General features: G+C 52.2%; 9 protein-coding genes across 9 annotated transcripts; 5 read left to right on the top strand and 4 right to left on the bottom strand.

Annotated features, from left to right (window-relative positions):
• Nucleotides 1-260: 260 nt before the first annotated feature.
• Nucleotides 261-3677, bottom strand: BD324DRAFT_643762 (hypothetical protein; the record flags this gene model as incomplete). The annotated part of the gene is made up of 13 exons (XM_022017567.1): nucleotides 261-289; nucleotides 333-582; nucleotides 622-821; nucleotides 860-1042; nucleotides 1093-1282; nucleotides 1329-1593; nucleotides 1640-1805; nucleotides 1854-2213; nucleotides 2390-2696; nucleotides 2724-2849; nucleotides 2877-3157; nucleotides 3377-3583; nucleotides 3638-3677. 13 exons carry the CDS (start codon nucleotides 3675-3677, stop codon nucleotides 261-263), a joined length of 2604 nt encoding a protein of 867 aa, XP_021868087.1.
• A 239-nt stretch (nucleotides 3678-3916) lies between these two features.
• On the top strand, nucleotides 3917-5327 carry BD324DRAFT_683973 (hypothetical protein). Its single transcript, XM_022019204.1, has 9 exons — nucleotides 3917-4085; nucleotides 4141-4146; nucleotides 4223-4330; nucleotides 4382-4443; nucleotides 4494-4564; nucleotides 4607-4771; nucleotides 4813-4987; nucleotides 5037-5124; nucleotides 5164-5327. Exons 1-9 carry the CDS (start codon nucleotides 4078-4080, stop codon nucleotides 5267-5269), a joined length of 789 nt encoding a protein of 262 aa, XP_021868086.1. The 5' UTR covers nucleotides 3917-4077; the 3' UTR covers nucleotides 5270-5327.
• BD324DRAFT_638568 (hypothetical protein) lies at nucleotides 5328-7887 on the bottom strand. The gene is made up of 14 exons (XM_022017131.1): nucleotides 7533-7887; nucleotides 7455-7475; nucleotides 7162-7406; nucleotides 7041-7113; nucleotides 6829-6984; nucleotides 6616-6711; nucleotides 6483-6567; nucleotides 6404-6433; nucleotides 6264-6358; nucleotides 6184-6212; nucleotides 6077-6138; nucleotides 5941-6032; nucleotides 5754-5892; nucleotides 5328-5706 (listed from the first exon to the last, which is right to left on the bottom strand). Exons 1-14 carry the CDS (start codon nucleotides 7714-7716, stop codon nucleotides 5409-5411), a joined length of 1605 nt encoding a protein of 534 aa, XP_021868085.1. The 5' UTR covers nucleotides 7717-7887; the 3' UTR covers nucleotides 5328-5408.
• A 407-nt stretch (nucleotides 7888-8294) lies between these two features.
• Nucleotides 8295-12318, top strand: BD324DRAFT_638563 (glycoside hydrolase superfamily). Its single transcript, XM_022017130.1, has 11 exons — nucleotides 8295-8976; nucleotides 9016-9227; nucleotides 9277-9457; nucleotides 9496-10283; nucleotides 10338-10747; nucleotides 10803-11323; nucleotides 11369-11427; nucleotides 11468-11808; nucleotides 11848-11933; nucleotides 11992-12005; nucleotides 12054-12318. Exons 1-11 carry the CDS (start codon nucleotides 8763-8765, stop codon nucleotides 12252-12254), a joined length of 3027 nt encoding a protein of 1008 aa, XP_021868084.1. The 5' UTR covers nucleotides 8295-8762; the 3' UTR covers nucleotides 12255-12318.
• A 347-nt stretch (nucleotides 12319-12665) lies between these two features.
• Nucleotides 12666-14015, top strand: BD324DRAFT_638561 (nucleophile aminohydrolase). The gene is made up of 5 exons (XM_022017129.1): nucleotides 12666-12867; nucleotides 12943-13040; nucleotides 13215-13470; nucleotides 13543-13701; nucleotides 13759-14015. The coding sequence occupies exons 1-5, from the start codon at nucleotides 12830-12832 to the stop codon at nucleotides 13970-13972; spliced, it is 765 nt and encodes a 254-aa protein (XP_021868083.1). The 5' UTR covers nucleotides 12666-12829; the 3' UTR covers nucleotides 13973-14015.
• Nucleotides 14016-16375, bottom strand: BD324DRAFT_638558 (hypothetical protein). Its single transcript, XM_022017128.1, has 3 exons — nucleotides 15790-16375; nucleotides 15222-15733; nucleotides 14016-15173 (listed from the first exon to the last, which is right to left on the bottom strand). Exons 1-3 carry the CDS (start codon nucleotides 16249-16251, stop codon nucleotides 14039-14041), a joined length of 2109 nt encoding a protein of 702 aa, XP_021868082.1. The 5' UTR covers nucleotides 16252-16375; the 3' UTR covers nucleotides 14016-14038.
• Nucleotides 16376-16390: 15 nt separating this feature from the next.
• BD324DRAFT_198963 (Afadin and alpha-actinin-binding-domain-containing protein) lies at nucleotides 16391-18873 on the top strand. Its single transcript, XM_022012160.1, has 8 exons — nucleotides 16391-16553; nucleotides 16606-16759; nucleotides 16815-17066; nucleotides 17120-17263; nucleotides 17311-17460; nucleotides 17512-17885; nucleotides 17933-18065; nucleotides 18110-18873. Exons 1-8 carry the CDS (start codon nucleotides 16468-16470, stop codon nucleotides 18779-18781), a joined length of 1965 nt encoding a protein of 654 aa, XP_021868081.1. The 5' UTR covers nucleotides 16391-16467; the 3' UTR covers nucleotides 18782-18873.
• Nucleotide 18874: 1 nt separating this feature from the next.
• Nucleotides 18875-20786, top strand: BD324DRAFT_198995 (hypothetical protein). Its single transcript, XM_022012161.1, has 2 exons — nucleotides 18875-19720; nucleotides 19760-20786. The coding sequence occupies exons 1-2, from the start codon at nucleotides 19079-19081 to the stop codon at nucleotides 20414-20416; spliced, it is 1299 nt and encodes a 432-aa protein (XP_021868080.1). The 5' UTR covers nucleotides 18875-19078; the 3' UTR covers nucleotides 20417-20786.
• BD324DRAFT_658159 (NUC169 domain-domain-containing protein) lies at nucleotides 20510-23387 on the bottom strand (the record flags this gene model as incomplete). Its single annotated transcript, XM_022018878.1, has 5 exons — nucleotides 22594-23387; nucleotides 22169-22543; nucleotides 21198-22113; nucleotides 20829-21141; nucleotides 20510-20774 (listed from the first exon to the last, which is right to left on the bottom strand). Exons 1-5 carry the CDS (start codon nucleotides 23305-23307, stop codon nucleotides 20510-20512), a joined length of 2583 nt encoding a protein of 860 aa, XP_021868079.1. The 5' UTR covers nucleotides 23308-23387.
• Between the last annotated feature and the right edge of the window lie 124 nt (nucleotides 23388-23511).

Here is a 23511-nt window from a genome sequence, read left to right as displayed (position 1 = left end):
CTTGGTAACCGCGCTCAGCCACGTCTTACCAGATTCAGCCCACTCTGCCCAAGCTTTTAGCAGTTCAGGCGACACATCTTCAGCTCTCCGTGCCATTGAGCCTTTTGAGATCATGGGATGAATAAGTCAGGAGAGACTTCAGATACCTCCGATGAACGGCGTTTGGCAGTACATTTCATGCAAGAGAGCATTAGCCGATGATATGACAGAGATCATGTGATGGCGTATGATGAAGAAGATGAGACAACAGCATAGCCAATCTAGACTTGAAGGAGTTCCTGGACCACACCTGCAACGATCAGCCACCCGATTGTGGGCGTGCGTAAACTCACCAGCCGCGATGGTCTCGCCCTGCCGACGGATGAGTACACGTCCCATCTCCTTGTTCTCCGCGGCCGTCTCTAAGGGCAACGTGGGTAATTTGCCTCCAGTGTTGGTAAGTCGTAACGTTATTTCCACGAGTGCCGTCATGCCCTTCTGCAGGACTCGAGGATTCTTCCGAGTCACCGTACCCTTCTCTGAGACAGATACAAGCTTGCTGATGGTGGCGGGGACATTGATCGAGTGGTGGAATAATTCGACCTGGTAGATTCAGCCCGAGCCGCCTGGACAGTGACTCACGGCTGCTCCAACAATGATCGGGCTTGAAACATCAAACACCAGGATATTCGCAGAGAATCTCGATACCATCGGAACCGGCAGTGAGGTCGGGCAAAGGACTGTGCCGATGGCGAGATGGATCGCATCGATCCCTGAAAGGTACAGCGTGACGTTCTGTCCAGCAACAGCATAAGGTGCAGAATCGTCATCTATCTCTATCGCTGAGATCATCAGTAGGAGTATTATCGCAATGGCTCACTCCTGACAGACGCTACCTCATCTCCAGGGACAGCTCTCAATCTGTCTCCTACTTGGAGTACTCCACTGCACAATCTTCCCGTCACTGCCACGCCAGACGCCACAGCAGTCTGTCCCTTGAATACGTTCGAGACTGGTATCCGCAGAGCTGAATCATATGGTCGAGTGGGGACCTCAATCTTGTCTAAGAACAATGTAAGCAGTTTATCCCAGGGAATTTCTTCCTGCACATACCAAGCGAGTCCATCAACGTGGGGCCATCATACCATGATTTCAAGGCGACTTCATCGTTGGCCACAATATTTATACCCTCCATCGCTGCCAGTGGCAGACAGACTGTCTTTGCAGGTGCGAATCCAGCAGACAGCAAGAACGGCTTAAGTGCCGATACAATCTCATCGTATCGATCTTGGGACCACTCGACCTGTATCTAGTAAGCAAGTCATTGCCGAAGACACTTGACCACTCACCACGTCCATTTTGTTGATGCCCACGATGATTTCCTTGACGCCGAGACTTCTGACAAGCCAAGCATGCTCGCGAGTCTGACCTCCACGCTCGAACCCAGCCTCAAACTCTCCTGGCGATCCGTCCACAACAAGCAAGGCTACATCAGCCTGAGCTGCTCCACTGATCATCGCCGGAATGAAGTCTCGGTGACCCGGTGCATCTAGCAGGGTGATATTACGATGCGGCGTGTCGAAATGTGTTGTCGCGATGTCTATAGTGACCCCTCTGTCGCCAAGATCAGCATGGATCAAACTCAGGTCGCGAGGCCCACCTGTCACGTTCATCGCCCAGCGCATCCAGTCCCCAAGCAAAGGCAAAGCTGCCTTTGCCGATCTTCTTACTGCCTCGCTCATTTGCAGTCTTCTCCTTTTCAGACAACTCGCCGATATCATATAGTAATCTTCCCATCAAAGTAGATTTACCAGCATCGACGTGCCCTACATGGACTCAGTCGTCGTCGTCCTGCCTGGACTTCCGCCACTTACCGACAACAACCAGACTCAGATTTTTCTTTCCGGTCTCCTCTTCATCCTTGATCACTTTGGCAATCAGTTCCTCTTGCTTCATATTCAGCGCAGGCCTCTCCTTGTATCTCTCCTTTTCCCTCTCCGCATCTTCTTCGGTGCCCTGTTGCTCAAGATGAAGAGCAGCCAAATCATGTTGCAGTCCGCTCGGACCTGCCGTGGCAACGGGCGTTGCCGCACCCGAGTTGCCAGGTTTAGCCGACGCTTTGCCACTCCGCGGTGTTCCTGGCTGAGTCTTGGCCTTCAAGACCCCTTGCTGTTCACGAGGTTTGCCAGGAAGAGACGCTGATTTAGGTGTTGATAATCCGGAGGATTTCGCAGCTGCGCGAAGGTCAGCATCGCGCCGGCCTCAGTCTCTTAAATCAGACGATGGAACCGAAACGAGTGGAACGAAATGACAATGAAAGGGTGAACTGGGTGTGCATTCTCCCACGACTGAGACTATCCCTTGGCGGCGCGTACAGCGGCTTGTGTTTGGCCTGTAACGTTCCCTCTACCGGCCTGGGCTCGGAGCACAATATCGTCGGGACTGAGCACGTCTGCTCCGAACGCCTCGCGAACCCGGTCCTCCAGCCGGAGATCATCGAAGGGCAGGTGGAGAGAAACCGAGGAAACAGGCTCCAACTCTTTGGTGATGGGAGCGGTGAGTATGTCGAAGAATGAGGAATCGGCATCCGTCGGTCCGCTGCTCCCAGAAGCGAACAATTGCGCCATTTCGTCATCAATTGAAAGGGCGGCAAGCTCATCTGCCAAGGGTCGAGGGGTCTCTCTCGATAGATCCTTCGCTGGCATATCCTCCAAATTCTCGCGAGCCAATTGAGCAGCCGCAACCTTCTGAGCCAACTTGGATAGAGGCTTTCCCGATGAGCCCGGATCGGAATTTCCGAAGATGGACGGCCTAGTGCTAGCAATTGATGGGGCGGTGGCAGCAGCTGCAGCTGCGGCTTCTCTTCGCTTCTGGGCCAACGCTGCAAGCTTGGATACTGGCTTCGACGGAGTGCTCGAGGTCTCAAGGGCAGAGCTGGGTGGTGCAGGAGTGGAAGATCCGGATGTGGTTGGAATCGTGGACGAGGATCCCTCCCTAGCGAGAGAGAGACGTTGCAGGGCAGTCAACGGGACGCTGGACGATGACGCGGCGGACGAAGTGGGGCCAGAAGCTGGTTCATGAATTGATGTGCCAGTAGAGTCTATGCGAGGGCTTTTATTTGACCCTCGCCGCCTCTGATTGTCGGGAGTCGGAAGGAGATTTTGGGGGATGGGCGATCCTAGGGGTCCAAGTTTAGTCGATGGCGGTGCGAGTCTGAAAGGCACCACGATATGCGGGCGTTGGCGTCCCAACCTCAGTATCTCCACCCTCTCCCTACTCCTTCCAGAGGTTGCAGAACAAGAGCCAGGCAGACGGAAGAACTGAAGCGGAATAGGGGGATAGAGGAAAAGGAAAGGAAGAAAATCTCGCCCCGGGCTGTGTCTGCGACCACACTCACCTTTCTTCTCCCAGTCTTTCCTCAGCCAAGATACGGCCTTGTCCACATCGAACCAGTAGTGCCATAAAGAGTCGAAGATCGCACTATCCGGGATGGTTGGTTTGAGATCGCTCAAAAGCTGACGAGCGATCGGGAGAGCAGTGGCCATCTGGGCCTTTTCCTCTGCATTCATGGTGAATCCATCGTCCTCATCTTCTGCCATTTCGGCTATCATAAGTGCCATTGTCAGTTCGGGGTTTCTCAGCACCTTTGACAACCCACCATCGATGTCCATATTGCGGACGAATCGATGTCTAGACATTTTGAATGTGTTGCCGGGATCTTCAGGACGCAAGCGATGGAGATGGTTCAATCGAGAAGAGACAATATGCAGTAGATCATATCTTGATCTCAGTTCCTGTCCACTGACTCTCCAAGAGACTTTCAGTGTTGCAGCTGGCGATGAATGGGAAGTATCGATACAGAGAGGGAGGTCTTGGAGGTGAGGACCGATTGAGTGCATGCACGTCACATGAGGTGATTGTTTACGTAAAAAGTTAGACGGAATCAAATCCAGGAGCTGCGTCCCGCTTCCGGAGGTCGTCGTCACTGCTAGTTCATGCTTGCTGGCTCCATAGCATTCAGCATTCGAGCATTCATTAGCCAACTACATCGTCGTGGAGAAACCTCTGGAGCTTTGGACCCTTGTGTAATCAGTCAGAATGTCTTGGTGAGTCGATGATGGCTCCCCCCAAAATCTGCTATGACTGACTGTCACACCGCAGGGGAGGGTGAGTTGATCCTATCTCGCATGGCATTGTATTGCATTCAGGCTACTTTGAGAGTGAAAGACTGATATGGGTTCAGACTTAAGAAAGCGACGTCCCGTATGGGAACGACGTTGATGCAGAAAACCGGTCAGATTGAACGAACAGTTGATCGAGAATTTGCAGAGGAAGAGTCAAAGTATAGAATGTGAGTCTGCGGTTTCAAGTCTTGGCAGCAGTGTCTGATTATACCTCACAGACTCGAGAAGGAGACTGGCAATCTGCAAAAAGAAGCAAAGTCATACCTGGACGCTATGCGGGGTCAGCACACAGGGATCTTTAGGCTGTGTACAAGGCTGACTCTTGCACAGGCATGTCGGCATCTCAGACTCGAATCGCAGAAACAGTGTCGATGTTCTACAGCGCCGACCGTGCTAGCGACGTGAGTCCTGAAGCTGAAAGTGACTCTGATGACCTCCTTCAGGGAGCAATGTCAGGTCATGCCTACAAAGCGGCCGTAGACGAGCTGGACGCAGGAGTCGGTCGAGATCTCGATGCTCCTTTCCGCGCGACTGTCTTGGAACCAATCGGCAAACTCAACTCTTATTTCACCAACACCAACGCAGCTATAGAGAAGAGGAATCACAAGGTGGGCGCATTACTAGGATGTTTTGCTGAGATTCGCCATAGATGTTGGACTACGACTCGGCTCGTGCCAAAGTCAAGAAGTTGGTCGAAAAACCGTCCGATGACCCTACCAAGCTTCCGAGAGCGCAAGCAGAGCACGATGAAGCTAGGGACATTTTCAACATTCTCAACGATCAGCTTATCTCAGAATTGCCACTGTTGGTAGATCTGAGAATACGTACGTCTACTTTGCGACTCCACCAAGTTAGGCTTACAAGCCAATACAGCGTATCTGGATCCATCATTTGAAGCAATGATTAGGTGTCAGATGAGATTTGCCGAAGAGGGATATGAGAAGCTGTCTGGAGTGCAACGGTGAGCCATGGCCCAAGGAATGTAGCTCATGTTACCCAGGTACTTTGCCGATAGCGTACGTGACGATTACGCCAATGGTGCTCTCGATGGCCAAGTGGAAGGTGTACTGGACGAGATGAAGGGACTGTCGATCTGCGGACCATAGGCACCGGGCAAATTCCAGCGTTGTACAGAAACGGATGCATCGAAAGGCCACCAAAATCTAACTTGGCAGAATGGTTGTGCCGTTGCGCGATCGCTCATTCGCGCCTCTTCTGGGGGGCCTGCGTTGCCTTGCTACCAGACTACATCGTCTTGGATTTGCTTGCACTCGAGCCGCGGTCGATCTCTCCAGCCGCCTTGTCCAATGTCATCTCGGGCACTTCCATCTCGGAAGCGTGTTCGTTTGTGCCGGGCAACATGAGTGGAGAAGCATCCAAGTTCTCCGCGTCAGTTTGATCTCCGATAGAGTTGGGCGAGATCGGTTGGTCAACAAATGGAGTGGAGGGCATTGAAGGTGTTGCGCCACTTGAAGCTAGCGAGGTTCCACTCGCAGACGCGAGTTCCATCTCTTTCCGGAGCCTCTCCAGCTCTTTTTCGAATCTTTATGACAATCAGCTCATCTCCTTTACCGCAATGTGCTAGCTCACTTCCGACCGAACACCTCGACGTAGAACGTTGCCCCATTCCAGGCGGAGACAGCGAAGATGATGATAAGGAACGCGTAGCTGGCATGCGCCGAGCGGATCAACAGTGTAGCTGGGGGAAGCATGAAAATGATGCTGTAAACTGGAGGTTGGTCAGCTATGTTGAGGTTCTGAGTCTCGCAGAACTGACTCAATTGGCCGAAAATGAACCACAATTCTCGATGATCGGGCTTGATACCGCGCAAAGCCTTGCCAATCGGTCCACGCTTATCATTGAGCATGCTGAGGGGCATCAGAGCTTGTTTGACCGGAGCCTGCTGGCTCACTAGTGGAAACTGCTTTGACGCTGGCCGGATTCGATCTTTGATTTCCGGTCAACAGAGATGAACTGGATGGAATAAGCTCCCTGACCTGCCAAACAGTTCTGACCCACTTTGTAGTATGCCGCTTGCCATAGCGTGTCTGAGAGACCTCGTGAGTGAACGCTTTGGAATGTGCATCCGCTGTACTCACAAGGCACTGCCGCCATCAGGATCATAGTCCACCATTTGTAGTCATGTACGTGATTCAAGGCAGGATACCGCGCCGGAGCGTCTTTATAGCCATGTCTGAGATGTATGAGCCACCCGTCGGGATAATTACGATCCACTCACAAGATGACTGTCAGAGTGAGCGGCGGATAGCTGGAGACAAGCATTCAGCCTGAGGTCTCGAGAACAAGTCTATACGCACATGTGGATGAACAAGCTCGTGACCTTGTCCAATGAGTGAAACACCAGCGAGTTTCGCCATGTGATAATGGCGCTCGCGAGGGGCCCTGTATAGTCTCAGAGAAAAGGCGTAGAAGGAAACGAGGGTTACCTACCCAGAGTGAGGAGATAACAACAGATAAACATGACGGCTGAGCCGGGAAACACCCACATCCATAAAAGATCTAGCACATTGACAAAGTAGCAAAGACTACGATGATCAGCGTGTGTATCTCGGCGAGGCAACATGTTATCGCTCACTCTGCCGCGGAAAAGAGAGATCGTGACATCCTGATCAGCAATGGAGATTGCTGCTGTTAGCAGCTCACCAAACAAGAAATAATGCCAGGCCTTTCGCTTATAAGTCCATATTCTCGTGGGAAGGTAGAATGCAGATTGTGCCGTATATGCTACGGGCATCCATTCCGGAGCGATTCCGTATAGACAGCATGTGAACGCGAGGGATAGAACACCGAAAAGGAATGCTGTAGATTCCAAAAAATATCAGGCCAATCCTCGCGAGCACTCGTGCTCCCCTCACATATCTTGTCCCGTGTTCGTACGATCTGAGCAGACCGCCAAGACCCAGATAGGTGAGTCACTTTGGCCGCCAACTGATCAAGTGTAAGTTATCTACGATTGTCGAGGGATTTCGAACTCACCTTTACTTTGATTCTATCCACCTCTCGCTCGACCTCCTTCTTGTACGCTTCACCTCGCCCACGGAGATCTTTCCTCTTTCTAAGGCCATCTGACCCGTTGCCCAAGTCTTCCTCCTCCTCATCCGCTATCAGTATACCTCCTCCCGCCGGTGTTCTCAAGCCTTTGGGTAACAGTTCCACGGCTCGGGATTTCAGGCGGGCAGACTGAGCTTTTAGTCTGCGGTTGAACAGGTCGAGTCGTGAATCTAGGCAGATGGTCAGTCCAGAGTCTCACCCAATGTAAATGCGCATACCAAAGAATGTCTCTATCACGTCTACGAAGCGTGGTCAGCTCAAAGCCTAGCAGATCGCGTCGAACCGCCCTTCCTCACCCAACAGTGTCAATGCGGTTCCGCTCCATTCCTCTCCATTCCGCTCCAAGCTACTGAAACTCATGATACCACTCAGCGAGGAGCTTGAGCGAGTCAAACCAGGCCGTCTGGCGACCGGAGAGTCGGCAATTGAGGACGACGACATTGAAGACTTCAAGTCATGAGATGACGTATCGGCCATCATGGAATGCGTGGCCACCAGAGATTTCCAGGTTCAAGCGAGTGACCAGCAGACTGAAATTGCTGCACAGCAAGCTATGGCCCTCTGAAGCCCTTCGCAAACAACCTAGAGTCTGACAGACAGTGGGTCGAGGATAGACGGCGGGGAACGAGGTTCCAATGGTTAATGGCAGAGATGACGCGATGGGAGTTCAGAAATTCAGGAGACGCCGCGGAGAGTGGCGCATGGGAACAGTCAATCACCACAGACATCCACCGTCTCAACCATGATGGGGCATCGCTGCGGCTCGAGCACTGCGCCTGAGTCCGGCAGATCCTCAATCACAGGCAGGCATCCATGTATCGTCTTATCAAAGCGCGAGATCCAACTTGACTCAGGATATGTGTAGGCATAAGGTGCTCTGTCTCTCAGACCACATACAGAGGCCACATTTGGATCTGGCAATGAGTAGTAGGATGCATGGTATGTATGTATATATCGGCTTCTAGTAGCGCTCACGATTCATTCCCATAGATGTCTTTCAAAGATTAGGTGTTGTAAAGCTGCAAGCGCAACTGAGCGCTACTGACTATACACCTTATTATATGCCGGCGGTATGGCGTGCACGTGAAATCCTGTCAAATCGCATATCCTATCATGCGCTTCTGTTTGAACATCTTGCACCCGCTGTCCGTGTCGGTTGCGAACTAGTCGTTGTGCCTCCCATCATCCCTATAGCCAGGCATGTTCTCCCCCACCCCCTTGCCGTATCTCGGTTATAGTCTCGCCGATTGGACCTCCCAAACGCCCCATTTCCCGGGACCTCCACGGGGGTGTTCAACCGATCCGATATCGGAACAATTTCAATGAAAGAAGACTAGCGTGCATCTGCCGATATACCTGACAATGCAGCAGACTGGACGCCAGGATTGGCGGGTATGGCTCTCCGATGGAGGGCGTCCATGTCCATTGAGAGAAGTACACACTGACAGTGTCGGAATCGGACAGACGGTCTCAAAAAGCCGCACCCACCATCACCCAGACAGATTGAACTGCTCAGATACGACAAGATGCAGGGGGCACTTTTAAGTGTCCTCGCGCTGCTTGCTGGAGCTGTAACGGCGCCTGTACTGGCTCAGTCGAGTCTAGATCAGATCACGTTTTCCTCATTTACTCCCTCGTCAACGCTGAAGTCGACCAATCTGACTGATCTTGTTCAATGGGATGGATACAGCCTTTTCGTCGAGGGGCTAAGAGTCGTGCTATGGAGCGGAGAAGTGCATCGTGAGTCGTCTCCCAGATGCCAAAGCTCAGACAACCCAGCCTTCCGATTGCCGGTCCCTGGTCTTTACTGCGATGTCATGCAGAAAGTCAAGGCTCTAGGTTTCAACGCAGTATCATTCTATACCTTTTGGGGCTTGCATAACCCATCGGAAGGCGTATTGGATTTTACAGGATGGAAAGACCTGCAGCCATTCATTGATGCTGCACATCAGGCCGGCCTCTACCTCATTGCTCGACCGGGACCTTACATCGTGAGCGAAATCACCGTATTGAGACGGGGCTGACTAACGATCATGGTAGAACGCAGAAATCACCGGCGGAGGTATCCCAGGCTGGGTGACGACTCTCAATACCGATTTGCGGACCTCTAATGCGACTTTCATGAAGGCTGTGACACCATACTGGCAGCAGATGGGCAGCGTCATCGCTCAGAATCAGATCTCCAACGGAGGCCCCATCATCGCCGTACAGATGGAGAACGGTCAGTCCAGGCCCGATCCATTCCCTGACTTGGTTTAGAATACTACCTCGACTCGAACGGAGATATTGATACACAGTATATTGCCGATCTTGAATCACTTATGCGAGGATCAAACGTCACGATCCCGTTCACTTTCAATGATGCAAGTGAGGCTGGAAGACTGGTCACTGGTCAGGGCGCGGTGAACATCTATGGATTCGATTCGTATCCGCAATCATCAGACTGTACGAACCCATACATCTGGCCCTATCAGGTCGATCCATCCTACCGACCATTCTTCCAGAACACCAGTGGCCGTGTAGGTGAACCATTCTTCATTCCGGAGTTTCAAGCAGGAACTACACCTCTTGTTGCTATGCCCGGCTTTGATCAATGCTTGCCGTTGTATTCAAGCGACTTTGAAAAGGTCTTTTACCTTCACAATCTCGCCGAAGGAGTCAAGATGATCAACTATTACATGGCATTTGGAGGCACAAATTGGGGCCACCTGGCCTTTCCACGAGCCATCACGACATACGATTACTACGCTCCAATTGCTGAAGACCGATCACTTCAGGCTCCAAAGTATTCTGAACTCAAACTTCTGGGACATTTTGTCCGGTCGGCCAAGTCACTCCCAAAGACGTGGATAGTGGGTTCGAGCAATTCGTCTTATACAAGCCCAGAAGGTGTGGTTCAGGTGGACGAGTTGAGGAATCCAGACGATAATGCCGGATTCTACGTCGTCCGACAGGCCAATTCCAGCTCTGTCAGTGACACACAATTTACACTCGAAGTTCAGACGTGGCAGGGCAATGTGACTTTCCCAATAACCCTGTATGGGAGGGTGAGCACATCAATTCTGACTACGTCCTTCATTCTGCTCACGTGCCCTGTCTAGGACTCGCGGGTGATCGTCTCAAACTACTGCTGGGGCTTATCCTGTATCGCCTACAGCTCGGCGTCAATTTTCACTTCGACGACGATCGGCGATTGTGATGTGCTGGTTGTATACGGCGAGGCCACCGACAACATCCAAATCGGCCTATCAAGCTCAGAGATGAAAATGCAGCAGCTGGTCGGATCCGCTACGGCTTCGTTGATCGCGAACACTAGCACATCGACGCTGCAGATTCAAGTAGACCAGATGGACCACTCGGTCTTCAATATTACGGGTGGCAATCGGACTGTTCTCCTTCATGTGCTCGACTCGCAATCAGTCTCCAACGCCTGGGAGACCGTCATCGAAATGAATAACACTTCGCCTTACTTTCGGGCGGAAATGAGCGTTTCTGCATTGGTATTTGGACCGTGAGTCTTATCGTCTGATCTTGCCTCCAGCATGAGCTCAATGCCTCCCTCTCAGATACCTTGTTCGATCAGCAGTCGATAGCGATGGATCACTTTGGCTCTCTGGAGACGTCAACGTCACGACCTCCATTGCGATTGCCGCGGATCCCAAATACTCGTGTATCAAGTGGAACGGCAACAAGCTCGATTTGAGCCAAGATGCTGCTGGAATGATGCATGGGACGATTCAGGGTGTATGCGAGCCGGATACACCCGTGATCTCGAGCTGGGTCATGGAGGACTCCTTCCCTGAACGTGAACCAGACTTCGATGACTCACAATGGGTCGTCGCGAATCACACGCCCTCTATCAATCCCAACGCCGTGTACCCAAACTACACTGGGACCGCAAATCTCTACATGCAGGACTATGGTTTCTACGTCGGAGACACGATACTGCGAGGTCATTTCAATGGAACTGGAGTACAGACGGGATTCAACGTCTCCTATTCGCCCGGAACCAACGGAGTGGGAGCCATGTGGCTTAACGGGGAATGGCTCGGATCAGCACTTGCGCCTCAAGCAGGAGGTGTGGAAGGTACGTGTCTGCAGGGTGATCGACAAGGGGCCTGATCACGACCAGATACCAACGCGACTTATAGCTTTCCTGAGGGCTCCATCAAATCAGGAGACAATGTCATTGTGAGTGATCAATACGAAAGCCGTTTTTGATCGTTTGCAGACGATCCTACTCGACAACTCAGGACTCGAGGAGACAGATCAGTTCTCTGGGACTCCCAATAACATCAAATCACCTCGCGGTCTTCGGGGCTATTCACTCATTGGCGGAGGCGAGATGGAGTGGCGTCTACAAGGCAATTTAGGCGGTAACACCAACTTCCCCGACAAAGTCCGAGGTCTGTACAACGCTGGTGGACTGTACGGTGAACGAGAGGGATGGTATCTACCAGGATTTGACGACTCCACTTGGACCGCTGCGGAACCCCTCACCGAACCTGGTGTCACTTTTTATCGGGCTGAGGTTAACCTGGCAATTCAGGCAGGTATGGATTTGCACTACAGGTGAGTGTGAATATGAGAGCAGGTCTCAACGGGTGCAAGCTTTGTGTTTCCCAATCATACTGGGAACTATCGGGCCCAACTTTTCGTCAATGGATGGCAATTTGGCCGTCGCTTTGGTGATCTTGGTGAGTCCAGGTGTCAGTAAGAGCCTTTTGAGCCTTATACTGATCGATGATGCGACAGGTCCACAACTCAGGGTACGTATCAGCAATCTCCTCTGCCTCTTTGCTGACGGAGTCTTTTAGTATCCCGTACCACCGGGCATCCTGCACAACGGAACGAACACACTCGCCATGTCAGTATTCGGTTATAATGACACGGCAGCGGATTGGACTATTGGCGATGCTGGGTTGACGCTCGAGATTGACTCATACACTGCTTCTAGTCTCGACTTGAGCAGTATGACGGTGGATAGTCCATCTTGGCACGATATCTTTGGCAGCTAGCCAAGGGTTAGGGTTCAGAGCAGGTATAACGTTGGATTCTATAATGCATCTATCTTGATCTGGGCTCCGTAGACTGGCAGCAGGACCAAGACCTTCAACGAGGGCCATGCGTGGGATAGATAAGTGCTCAGCCTTTGACGAGTGATGTGCCCTCTGGGTTCAAGTGGTAGGTCGAGTAGCAAGAGGCCACATAACGAATCCGAATCTCTCTCCTTGTATCGCTGGTGACAGTGCGTTAGATAGCGACAGACGGTGTCCACCGGCGCCAGTTGGATCTTGAGGGCGGAGCCGTACTTGAGCTCCTGTGGCACACCTCTGGAAAGGGCTTCGCCACTCTGGTTCTTCTTACGTAAGGATATTTTACTTACTAGCGATTGCGCGTGTGCGTTGAACTGACCTGTAACTTGCATGCTCATCATCTCTTCAGCTCACCGTCTGCTCCTGACTCAAACTCATCAGCGACCCGTTTGAAGGTCCTGAAATATACGCCAACGATACGCCCCTGCCTTTTGCCCGAACAGCGCAGATTCGTACACCTTTGTCGTCCACTTTGGACCGCTTGAAATCGCCTGATCATGTCTGACGCTCCTGGTGGGGGAGGAGGTGCATACTCGTAAGTCGCTGTCGGTCGCCAGACTTGCAACCACGCAGAGCGGAAGCCCATAGCATCAATTTGACCTGCCTGCAGCTTCTCGCTCACTACCTTTTCCCCATCTGGAAAATTGGTGCAGATTGAACATGCTTTGGCTGCTGTCGCCGGAGGTGATACAAGTCTCGGTATCAAAGGTATGTCTGGCTCTTTTGATCGTGTCAAGACCGGGTGTCATGGTCTTGCTCTTTCTTGAAGCTCGGGCTATGGGAGTGCCAGAGATCCCTGGACGCAGACGAGGTTTTTCTCGCGTCGATCATGACAAAAGCCCCGTTGCATCATACTCAGTTGCTGACCCCTGTCTGTTCCAGCTACGAATGGTGTAGTTCTCGCGACAGATAAGAAAGCCCCCTCTCTCCTCCTTGATACTTCTGCTCTCGAGAAAGTCGCTCCCATTTGTCCGAATATTGGATTCGTCTACTCAGGCATGGGACCTGATTTCAGAGTGCTCGTTGCCAAAGCGAGAAAGATTGCTCAGGCTTACTGGAAAGTATATGGCGAATATCCACCAACAAAGGTATTGGTTCAGGAAGTTGCTGGAGTCATGCAAAAGGCCACGCAGTCTGGGTGAGATAGTCTGACACTCCGACCAAGGAACTGAGCCCTTTGCTAATCGCATGTTGCTTTCCCCCTCCGCAGTGGTGTTCGACCATATGGTATCTCCTTGTTGATTGCTGGCTGGGATGCACACCGGGGTCAAAGCCTGTATCAGGTCGATCCCTCCGGTTCATATTGGGCTTGGAAAGCGAGTGCTATTGGAAAGAACACGGTCAACGGAAAGACGTTCCTGGAGAAACGGTGAGCGGTTTTATCGCTTGGGGAAGTGATTTCTCAACCCAATTTTCCCGCTTTCAGGTACAACGACGACCTGTCGCTCGAAGATGCCATTCACACTGCCCTTCTGACACTCAAGGAAGGCTTCGAAGGACAGATGACGGAGAACACCATCGAGATCGGTATCGTCACTTGTCCTACCGCTGATCAGCTCGTCGAAAAGCCGGGAGAGAGATTACCACCAACATTTAGAAAATTGACCGAAGCTGAAGTACGAGACTACCTGGCATTGTAAAGATGTGATTAAAGACGACATGGCAAGGCATGCACTGGATGAACAACCATTTTGTCATGTAGATATTTACAACATACCCATCCTCATCCCACCGCCTTCTCGCTCCTCTTCCTCTCCGATGCCCATCGCTCGTTGTGCTTCTCGCTCTTCTTCCCAGTCGATGCCTTCTCCGCGTTCCATGACTCTCTCGTAGTACCGCTTGGCTACTGCGTTCAGTCCGATAGGGTAGACCCTGATGGTGGGCCGCGATTCGGTCGTAGGTTGATCAATGTTCTCAGCTTGAGTATGTTCCTCCGACCCCTGGGCCTCCTCGGATAAGTCTTCTGTCTCCTCCTCGGGAAGAGGAATTGTCTCTTGAACAGGTGACGGCGCAGCAGACATCTCGCCCACGAGAACCCGCATTGATCGTTCTCGTCTCCGAATCGCACGCGCTCGAATAGCCTCCCACTCAGGTATCAATGTGATGAACCACAACGCTATAGGGAGCAAGAGCTGCGTTACGATTCGCCACGGCCTGGCCAGAGGGGTCCGGTATGGTTGTCCATTGAGATGAAGCTGTTCCGCATCCGTATTCAAGTGAAGCAGGGGGATGCTCTGGGAGATGACGCTCAACGGCGTCTGGTCTCGTTGTTGTCGCACACGACCAGGAACGGCTTGCCAATTTCTAGGCGCATCTGCCTGCGCGCGCACATTCGGCGGCGCTCCCGGATCTGCAGGAGCATTGGGTTGTGCCTGCTGCGCTCCGTCGACACCTGCCTGAGGTTGCGCTAGCGGTGGCCGAGGTCGTCTCGCTTGTTCCTGACGGAGCTCATACCAGACATCGGCGATCCACCAACCTACGGCGGCGCCAACAATAATCCATAATCGCATATCTGTCCGCTTCATACTTGCGCACATCATGTAGAGCATTGCGCTGATCTTGATGGCGGAGAAAGCAGCGTGCGATAAGAGGGACAAGGAGATGGAGGGCATATGAAAACGGATGTGGAGACGGAGAATCTCCCTCTCGCCTTGACTTTCAGTAGGAACTTGGATTCGGATAGTCGGTGTTGGCACAGGAGGAGGTGGGATGGATGATTGCTCGAGAAGGTGGTTCAGGCACGGCAGGAGTGCTGTGATGCGGAGGTATTGTAGTAAGTGGCAAAGCTGTTGCGGTGACATGGCTGCCATTGGAGGGAGATTAAGCTCTCGAGTCGCCCCGCTGGGTATGTCAGCGTGGTATCACCGATTTCCACCGACAAGGACTAACTCGAATTCAACGAATACAGTCTCCCCAATCGGACCCTCAAGCCACTCGCGACCCAGATTCGCTTTCCACATCAGCTTCAATTCCTCTTCTAGACCTCGGCGTCCAAGGCTCTTCCATGTTGCCTCCTGATCCTCCTCGAAAGCCTTTTGGCATTCAACCCAGACATTCTCCCCTTGCTCAAAGGCAATCGCCCGGACTACGGATATGATAGCGCTTCTCGCCATTGTCTCCTCGACGACAGGCGGTGGAATCATATCCTCCCAGTTGATAGGATCGCGTCCTAAGAACAAGCACAGATGACGACGAGCGAGGAAGAGAAGGAAATGTACGGTGTCTTCTAATGCTCTTGAATGTCTATTCTGGGGCGTTGAGCGCTGGATAGGGGAAGAAGGTCCGGAAGTCTGCGGTTCCTGAGAAGGCTCTGGTATTGGCAAGGGGGTCGGACGACGAGATAAGCCCGGTCTGCGTCGGCCGACAAGATGAAGCGTATGATGTTGGGAAGGATCTCGAGGCTGCGGCGGGGGACTGTCAGTTGCCTCCACTTGATATCAATGTCAGCATGACTCACTTTGCCAACGACGCTGCCTATGCTTTCCTCATCTCTGACAATACGTCCTTGCCATACCAACCTCATCTTATCTCGCTCCCAGACGCTTCCATCCCAATTTCCAGACGCAATATCATCTTTGATCTGAGCGATAAGGCGATCTCGAGCGACTCGACTGGCTCGGCGGCCCTGTGACCCCTCGATGTCATTGTATGGCGTGGCGATGCAGAGCCAAACGGAGTTCTCGTCATTCAGCTCTCCTTGAATGTCTCGCCGAGTTGGGATAGTCCTTGAACTCGGGCCGGCTCCAGAGTTGACTGGACGTCGCCTCGAAAAGGGGTCGATATCCTCACCTGTAGGTGTGTGAGTCGGTTGATGATGCCGTTGGAAAGCTGTACTGAGTGGAGGTGAAGCATTCGGATAACCAGAGCTCTCTCCTGCTCCCTCATAAGCATCTGCTACCCTGTGAGGTGGCTCGTCCATGCTTTCGAAGTTGCCAGCAGACAAAGGGGTATGAATGATAGCGAGTGTCTCCTCCACGTCTGTCTCGCCGGCCTCCACAGAGCATGATTGATGAGGTGGCTGACGTAATTTAGCGGAAGCAAATTCTGGCCCATTTTGAATTTGAATAACAACAACAAACGACGAGACTGACTTTTCAACGTCAATATATATAGATACTACCTATCAGCCTTCAGGATGGCGACGACAGGGACACCCGCAAGGGTGACATTCGCAGACCATGCTGCTCAGGTCATTGCATCACCATATGGTCAAGCTGTCCGGTGAGCAGGTCCTGGCTTTACCGCTCAGGGGATCTGACAAATTTCCTCCTAGATCTGATCCTCCCCCTAGCCGAACGCTCGATTCTCTCAACAATCAGCTCATGACGCATGGCTGGGCGAAAAAAGCTATCAATGTGGATGCTCTGAGCTCAAAAGACCTCTCACATGTTGTTGGGATAATGTTTGAGCTTCTCGGCTCCTCGGTGGTGGGCACAGTCCAAACCCGGCGTACACGAACGATACTGATCGTCATGTGTCTAGTCTAACCTTGCGACTTTGGACGATCTCAACGCTAGGCACAGGACAATGACATACGAACAGGAGCGTCTGCAGAAGCAGCTGTCCGCTCAAATGAGCGTCAGAGCCAGGATCGAAGCTGAGATGCTGGGATATAAAGCAAGGCACGACGAACTTGAGAAGCAGTTGAAAGGCGAAAGGGAGCAGGTCAAAGATCTGAGGGAGGAGTTGGCCCGGGGACGAAAAGCCTTGGAGAGTGTGAAGCTTGCTGCGTTAGTGAGTGCAATACTAGCAAGAATCCCTCTGTAGCTGACGATGGCAAATGTCAGCACGACGCCAAGAAGAGTCAGATGCAATTGGATAAAGCTCATCAGCAACTCGCTAGGATCGCGGGCGATCCCACAGTGCCTTCGAAACCTCAGGGTCTTATCATTCTCAATCCAGTCACTGCAAACCGATCGCACCCTATCGCTGTGAGTTATCGCTGCCCTCTAAGGATAATATGTTGACGATACGACAGCCCGCTCAGTCTACCTTGGTCGAGCAGACAGTCAAAGACTTGGCTGAAATCAGAGCGACGCTGCAGGAAGAAGCCGATGCGTTCAGACACGTTGTCGTGTCCACTGCGAACACAATGCGAGACATCATAGCTGCCGCCGAGGCACGCGAGGTTGGTACTCTTGAGTTGTCGTGTGATGTCTTTGCTAACTTTAAATGTCAGGAGCCGACCCGAGTCCTTCACGCTCAGTTCTTTGCTCAACTAGATAGCTCAAGGTCTCGCTCAGCGACGCAGCAAATTGCACCCACCACATCACACCCTGCGATTGCTGATGCGAGACTCAAGAACCTGCTCGGAGATATCAATCGGATCATCTCGGACGGGATCAACGTCGCCCTGCATACCCAGGAGTTCGTGCCTATTTCTCCCGAGGAAGAAGAGAGACGACAGGAGCGAATCAAGGAGGAAATGCAAGCGCGTGCAGACCTTGAGAACCACGTCAAAGACCTCGAGGTCGAGATCGCCTGTGTCAGGACGAAAGAGGAGGAAGCTAAACGGGTGATAGAAGAATTGAGTAGAGCTCAGGCGACCCGAGAGTGAGTAGACTGCGCGTCGTTGAGTATCTCCTTATCGCTGTAATCAGGACAACGCCGACCGATGGCGTTCAGCAGCGGATGGAGCGGGAGTTGCGTGAACAACGTGTCCTGCTTGAGGAGGAGCGACGAAAGTTTACTGAAGCGGCAATGAGATTGGGTCAGGAGCGCCGCCATTTTGAGGTAAGTCGATGTTACTGTGACGGATCAATCTGATCTCCTTGTAGTCAGAACGAACCGCTTTCCTGGAGGAGCGTCGACAGGCCGACCTCGACGCGATGCAAGGGTATCTGCCGTCCTCCCCCTCTCAGACATCAAGCTCATCAAAGGGTCACCAACACGTCACTGAGCCCTTAGACACGCATGTCGCCCCGACTTCACCTTGGATCGCGCATCGCTCCATCATGCCTTCGCCGCTTTCCGTTGGACATAAGCCAAGGACACCTAAAGTGCACAGTGTATCGCGGAAAAAGGTCAAAACGCCTCTATCGCGATTAGTGCTCGAGAAGGGATTGAAAGCGAAGAGCAAGGCTTTGGAGCCTGAAGAAGTGGTGGTGGAAAAAGAATCGCGACCCTCTGAACCGGCGGCTGCCATCAATGTCTTGGGCGCAGAAAGCGGGAGGAAGACGAACCGAATCCCGAGCGCAAGCAGTAGGTCTGCAGTAGCACCTTCTACCCTTGGCAAAGCGGTCGCACAAGATTCTGAGTTACTCATGAAGAGAAAGGAGCGCGTCGTGTCGGATACTAGGAGAGCAACTACCGGTCACGTCTTGACTGCCGAGCCCAAAGCTCCTCGACGCACTGTCTCTGGCGCCGGTGTTAAGGAAGGGGATCTAAGGACTTCAAAGGGTCCAAGTGTCGCTGTCAGCACTTCTGCCAAGCGAGGAGCCTGGCGATAGATTTCATGGGGGGCACATCTGATGGAAATGATAATCGCTGCTTGTATCTCCTACATGTACGCTATGTAAATCTAGGGTCACCTTCCGCTTGGCACAACCTTCGGGGCCGGCCGGGTATCTCCGGCAAGTTGGGGCGGTCACATTCCTCAGATCATATCACTTCTTCTGAAGGTCAAATTGTTGCAGCTCAATGCCATCTGCCAGCAGAGCAGGCGGACCTCCAGGACATCCATCATAAGCCATTACCTATGCCTATGTCTCTTGCAACCGCTTCCTGTTCTTCCAATACGTCACGCCATGTCTATCGGTCGTCTGGACGCCAAGGTCAAATTAGATTACCCTTCTCGAGTCCATTATGGTCCCGATGACAAGGTGACTGGCTGCGTGCACCTCACTTATTATCCAGAAGCGAAGACGATTTCTGATTCCAACCACGAGCTGTTCGCCAAGCTAGCCCTGGACGTGACTTTCCATGGTCGGGCAAAGAGCAAGATTTGGGTCAACCGAGGTCAACAACGGAGTATTCATCGTGGTCGAGTTCAGTTGTTCACCATCACCAAAAGGATATACCATGATGTCTTCAAGATCCAATCGGGAGAGAGTCTACCCATACCGTTCGAGCTTTCATTTCCCGAACGTGCCCAATTGATAGGGTATCAAGAGGAATGGAGATCAAACTTTAGGTTCTTGGGCCTTGAATCGAATTTGATTCTACCTCCTTCAATGCACATCGAAAGGTCTCTCTTTGGGAATTCGGCATCTGCCTTTGTGGAGTATAGAATTGGATGTTCAGCTCAAGTGGAGAGACTCAAAGTGGTCGTTACGACGCCTAGTCGAGCTTTGGAACCGATAGTCAATTACGATAGACCCAGACGACCCATGATCCATTCTGAACCTTGGACACTTCGCGGTATGGTCACAGTCTCGAACAAAGAGCTGGTATCAGAACATGAACGACCGTCTGGGTTCAAAGAGAAGATGAAGGCGGCTTTTCATTCGGATTATTACCCAACGTACACCTTTGACTACACCGTTGATTGTCCCAGGGAGATATACAACCATTGTCCAATCACGTTGATCGTCAAGATCATGCCGAAGGAAACGACGATCAGGCGGTCCGATTTAGTCGAACCCCTTGTGACGTTTGGTGAATGCTCGATGGAATTCCAGTCTGTCGCGAGTATTCGAGCATCAGCTGGACTGTTGAGTGAACACGAGTACGAGCGGGACGATCAAGCAGTGACGCTTAGAGGGAGACAAGAGCCAATGGGCCCGTTCAACGCGTCCGAGGGGAACACCAAGGTCATCACCTTTGATCCAGTCTTCGTACCTAGTTCATTCAAGTTTGTCAATATCACACTCGGTTACAGGATCAAGGTCAAATACGAGTTCACAGTGGCAGGCAAAGTCTCAACATTTGGAAAAGAATACCAAGTGTCTGTTCGACCTCCACCTCCAGGGACGAACCAAAGCTCTGCACAGACAGAAGTCGCTCCGAGCTATCGCGATGCTATGGCCAGTCGCAATTCCTCGTCGTCCTCTTTGGCAGGTCCGTCTTCCAAGGAAATTTTAGCGTCTACTCAGGTTAATCCCAGTTTGCCTAGGGATCCCCCACCGCCAACGTACGATGAATAGACGAAATGTCGCATCCAGCTGCGTCAATTCAGGGGACTTGACACTCCTCCTCCTTGTTCGCTGTGCCTGCTTCTTAAGCGCCCGATGCATACACTATGAACACCACAATCGGACCTCGCCATCGGCTCCGGAACTGACCAACCACGGTTTCTCAGGGTGCCACCGGACGTCTAGTACGCCTAGCCCTTCGACAATCTTGTGACCTCGGAGAATCTTGAGCGGTACAATGAGCGGATTCTGCATCAGATCGGTGTAGATCGTCGCGTGAAATACATGGATGGTCCCATCATCGGAGGAAGAAGCGAACAGTGGTAGTGTAGGGTGAAAGGCGACGGATCGTAGAGCTCGAGAATGGTATCTACAGGAGTAGAGACTTCAGCGACCAAGCTAGCTCCACATAAGAAGCACCTACCTTAATGTCTTGAAGGGTTTGTTGGATAGATCCAAATCGAACCAACCAAGCTTCTTGTCATAACTTCCGACAATCACATTATCTCCACCTGGATGAATGTCGATACTGCTGATCCAATTGAGACCCGTCTGAAGCGTTTTGAGAAGCTTTTGAGCAGCCAAATCGTACAATTTCACATGACGTTGCGTCGCAGCGAAGAAATGAGGTTTCGAGGGGTGAAATGCAACACGTTGAACGGCTCCAGAGGTTTTACGGAAGGGCGATTGGGTGGCGTGCTTGGACAATTGATGGATCAGGACGGATTTATCTGCGGCTGGATATTTGACAATCAGCCATTCATCTCCTCATTCTTTTGATCTCTCGACTCACCCTCTGTCGCGACCGTTGCGAGGTAGTCTCCTCGTCTGTGCCAAGCAATGTGCTTGGGTGTCCCTGGTACCTCGATGATGACCAAGACCCCGCGCTCTCGCTCATCTTCCGATGGCCTAACCCATTTGATGGCCTCCAAGCCACCTGACTTTGTCGTCGCAGAGCTACTCGCAAAGGCCGAATTGACGTGATCCAGGGTCGAGGTACAGACAGTAGGAGAGGCCAGCGCCAGCGGGGAGACTACCAAGATCTTGCCCTGAACCAACGCAGCAAGCAAGAGTTGCTCCTTGTTTGGAGACCATTCGACGTGTTGAATCGCTCCTGCTTTGAGGTTCCACTTCCACACTTCTCTGCCATTGCCCAGATCCCAGACTCTGACAATGCCATCTTCACTTCCCGATGCGACCCATTCTCCACCTGGATTGACAGAGATACCTCTGACACGTGTATCACCAGGATGTCGATACTGAACACAGGAGGTTGTAGGAAACGGCCGGAGTTCACGAGGAGATGGGAGTTTTGGAATCAAGCTCTCTGGGTCGATATTGAGCTTGACCCGTCGAGTACGAGGTGCGAGGTAGAGATCCAAAGCTCGCTCAAATCGTTCTTGAACGAGATCCTTGTACGCCGGTACGTGTCGGAGTGAGTCGTACTTTTGAGGTAGAAAGTCTTGTTTCCGGTCTTCCTTGTCTGTGGCCTCAAACTCGGCTTTCTCCTGTTCCGTCGGGAGGTATTCCTCGGGTGGATTGTAAGATTCCGCAGTCTTGGGAGGGGGAAGTTGAGGTGCAGGCATGTACATGGCATGAGGAGTGTGAATGTCAGAATCGGACCAGATGGCGTAAACGGAGGGTTTGGTCGCGGAGGGCTTGTTGGGAACAATTCGACCTTCACGAATGGCCTTGACAATTTTCATGACCTATCGAGGCAGGAGTCAGTAGATGTGTATTGACGTCTAGCGGAGTCTCACGCACCTTTTGGTGCTCCCATTTGGATGGGACGAATCGTCGCTTGGGTTCGGGTGCACCGCTCAACGGCATTTTCATCTCTTGACCTTTACCAGTGAACCACTCAATGGTATCTTGATACGGGTTGAAATCCGCATCTGGGTTCTCGGCCCGCTCCAGGCGTCGGATGATATCCAGCTCCTTGTCTGTGAGCTGAACATTTCGCTGCAATGATTTATCTTCGACGCTTGTCCATGCCGCTGGATCTTCCGCATTGGAGAGGAATTTATCGAGTTCATCTCCTCGTGCTGGTCGGAAGATTTTCCGACCTGATACGTCGTAACCAATGTGTGGGAGGTCGTCATACCACTCCATAGGTATGTTACCGACGGTGTTAGGATTCTACATCATGGTCGTCAGCTCGTCATCACATACAGGAATTTCCAGCTCACATCCTCGGTACTACTTTCGCTTCCGTAACCTGCCTCGATATCATCGTATTCTCGCCTGTATCCTCCAGGTACAAGCTTGCTGGGCTTCAGAACTCCCTTTCCCTCTTTCGCCCAGGAGATCTTGGCATCTGTACCGATAGACTCATCAGGTTTCCTGGTACCCGCTTCAATCATTCGTTCGAGCTTCTCGTCCGTTGTCAAGTCGGTCCTAGCAGCCAACTTCTCATCATCGACCTTCTGCTGACTGCTGATGATGCGTTTCTTGCTTGAAGAGGCGCGGGAGGAGACTGACGTCGAAGAGGAGTACATGGCTTCGATATCTGACGAATTGTATCCTGATTCATCTCCGCTCTCTTCGTCGTCGAAGGCCTCAAGATCCGATTCATCTGAGCCGTCCACTTCATCCTCCGCTTCATCTGAACCGTCGTCGTCGTCGTCACCGTCTTCTGAAGCGCTGTCCAGCTCAGGAAATGGGTCCTCGTCATCACTTGCTTCATCGAGCTCCTCTTCATCGTCATCTTCGCCGTCGTCAGAGTCCAACACATGCCCATTGAGTTGCAGTTCGTCGTCTGAAAGCTCTGCAGAAACATCCGCTGCTCGTTTCTGGCCTGGACGAGCTGTTGAGAGTCTCGAGGGACCAGCGCCGTTCGCGTCGACCCGTGAGGTGCTCGGTCGACTACCGCGATGGCGGACATTTTGCATCTTGGTGGCCATATCAGAAGGCTTGATGCTGTACCGGAGACCACGCCCTTCCTCTTAAATTCGATCCAATGATAAGATCAAGTCAGTCAGTCCATTAAATGCAACACCGGGGTGGACCAAAAATTCTGACGACCTCCACCCGACTGCCGGCATGGACACAAAGCGCCACATCGTCGGTGTTTTCGGTGTTATCTGCCCTGGGGGGCTGTAGACGCG

Source organism: Kockovaella imperatae, assembly GCF_002102565.1.
Source record: "Kockovaella imperatae strain NRRL Y-17943 chromosome Unknown BD324scaffold_17, whole genome shotgun sequence".
Lineage (NCBI taxonomy): Eukaryota > Fungi > Basidiomycota > Tremellomycetes > Tremellales > Cuniculitremaceae > Kockovaella > Kockovaella imperatae.
This window is presented reverse-complemented; position numbering and strand designations above follow the sequence as displayed.

What these genes read in the sequence shown, in the direction of transcription:
- BD324DRAFT_683973 (XM_022019204.1), top strand. An exon ending in GAAGAGTCAAAGTATAGAAT is followed by an intron (nt 4,331 to 4,381) that starts GTGAGTCTGCGG and finishes TATACCTCACAG; the next exon opens with ACTCGAGAAGGAGACTGGCA. An exon ending in ATACCTGGACGCTATGCGGG is followed by an intron (nt 4,444 to 4,493) that starts GTCAGCACACAG and finishes ACTCTTGCACAG; the next exon opens with GCATGTCGGCATCTCAGACT.
- BD324DRAFT_638558 (XM_022017128.1), bottom strand. Translation starts at nt 16,251, where the DNA reads ATGGACGAGCCACCTCACAGGGTAGCAGATGCTTATGAGGGAGCAGGA. An exon ending in TAGGCAGCGTCGTTGGCAAA is followed by an intron (nt 15,734 to 15,789) that starts GTGAGTCATGCT and finishes CCCCCGCCGCAG; the next exon opens with CCTCGAGATCCTTCCCAACA. An exon ending in ACTGTATTCGTTGAATTCGA is followed by an intron (nt 15,174 to 15,221) that starts GTTAGTCCTTGT and finishes TGACATACCCAG; the next exon opens with CGGGGCGACTCGAGAGCTTA.
- BD324DRAFT_198995 (XM_022012161.1), top strand. Translation starts at nt 19,079, where the DNA reads ATGTCTATCGGTCGTCTGGACGCCAAGGTCAAATTAGATTACCCTTCT. An exon ending in CAGTCTCGAACAAAGAGCTG is followed by an intron (nt 19,721 to 19,759) that starts GTATCAGAACAT and finishes TTCAAAGAGAAG; the next exon opens with ATGAAGGCGGCTTTTCATTC.
- BD324DRAFT_638568 (XM_022017131.1), bottom strand. Translation starts at nt 7,716, where the DNA reads ATGATGGCCGATACGTCATCTCATGACTTGAAGTCTTCAATGTCGTCG. An exon ending in CTCACTCTGACAGTCATCTT is followed by an intron (nt 6,359 to 6,403) that starts GTGAGTGGATCG and finishes CATACATCTCAG; the next exon opens with ACATGGCTATAAAGACGCTC. An exon ending in GTTCATTTTCGGCCAATTGA is followed by an intron (nt 5,893 to 5,940) that starts GTCAGTTCTGCG and finishes ACCAACCTCCAG; the next exon opens with TTTACAGCATCATTTTCATG.
- BD324DRAFT_198963 (XM_022012160.1), top strand. Translation starts at nt 16,468, where the DNA reads ATGGCGACGACAGGGACACCCGCAAGGGTGACATTCGCAGACCATGCT. An exon ending in AGCTTCTCGGCTCCTCGGTG is followed by an intron (nt 16,760 to 16,814) that starts GTGGGCACAGTC and finishes TCATGTGTCTAG; the next exon opens with TCTAACCTTGCGACTTTGGA. An exon ending in ACCGATCGCACCCTATCGCT is followed by an intron (nt 17,264 to 17,310) that starts GTGAGTTATCGC and finishes ACGATACGACAG; the next exon opens with CCCGCTCAGTCTACCTTGGT.
- BD324DRAFT_638563 (XM_022017130.1), top strand. Translation starts at nt 8,763, where the DNA reads ATGCAGGGGGCACTTTTAAGTGTCCTCGCGCTGCTTGCTGGAGCTGTA. An exon ending in AATCAGGAGACAATGTCATT is followed by an intron (nt 11,428 to 11,467) that starts GTGAGTGATCAA and finishes GATCGTTTGCAG; the next exon opens with ACGATCCTACTCGACAACTC. An exon ending in GGTATGGATTTGCACTACAG is followed by an intron (nt 11,809 to 11,847) that starts GTGAGTGTGAAT and finishes AACGGGTGCAAG; the next exon opens with CTTTGTGTTTCCCAATCATA.
- BD324DRAFT_638561 (XM_022017129.1), top strand. Translation starts at nt 12,830, where the DNA reads ATGTCTGACGCTCCTGGTGGGGGAGGAGGTGCATACTC. An exon ending in TACAAGTCTCGGTATCAAAG is followed by an intron (nt 13,041 to 13,214) that starts GTATGTCTGGCT and finishes TGTCTGTTCCAG; the next exon opens with CTACGAATGGTGTAGTTCTC. An exon ending in CAAAAGGCCACGCAGTCTGG is followed by an intron (nt 13,471 to 13,542) that starts GTGAGATAGTCT and finishes CCCCCTCCGCAG; the next exon opens with TGGTGTTCGACCATATGGTA.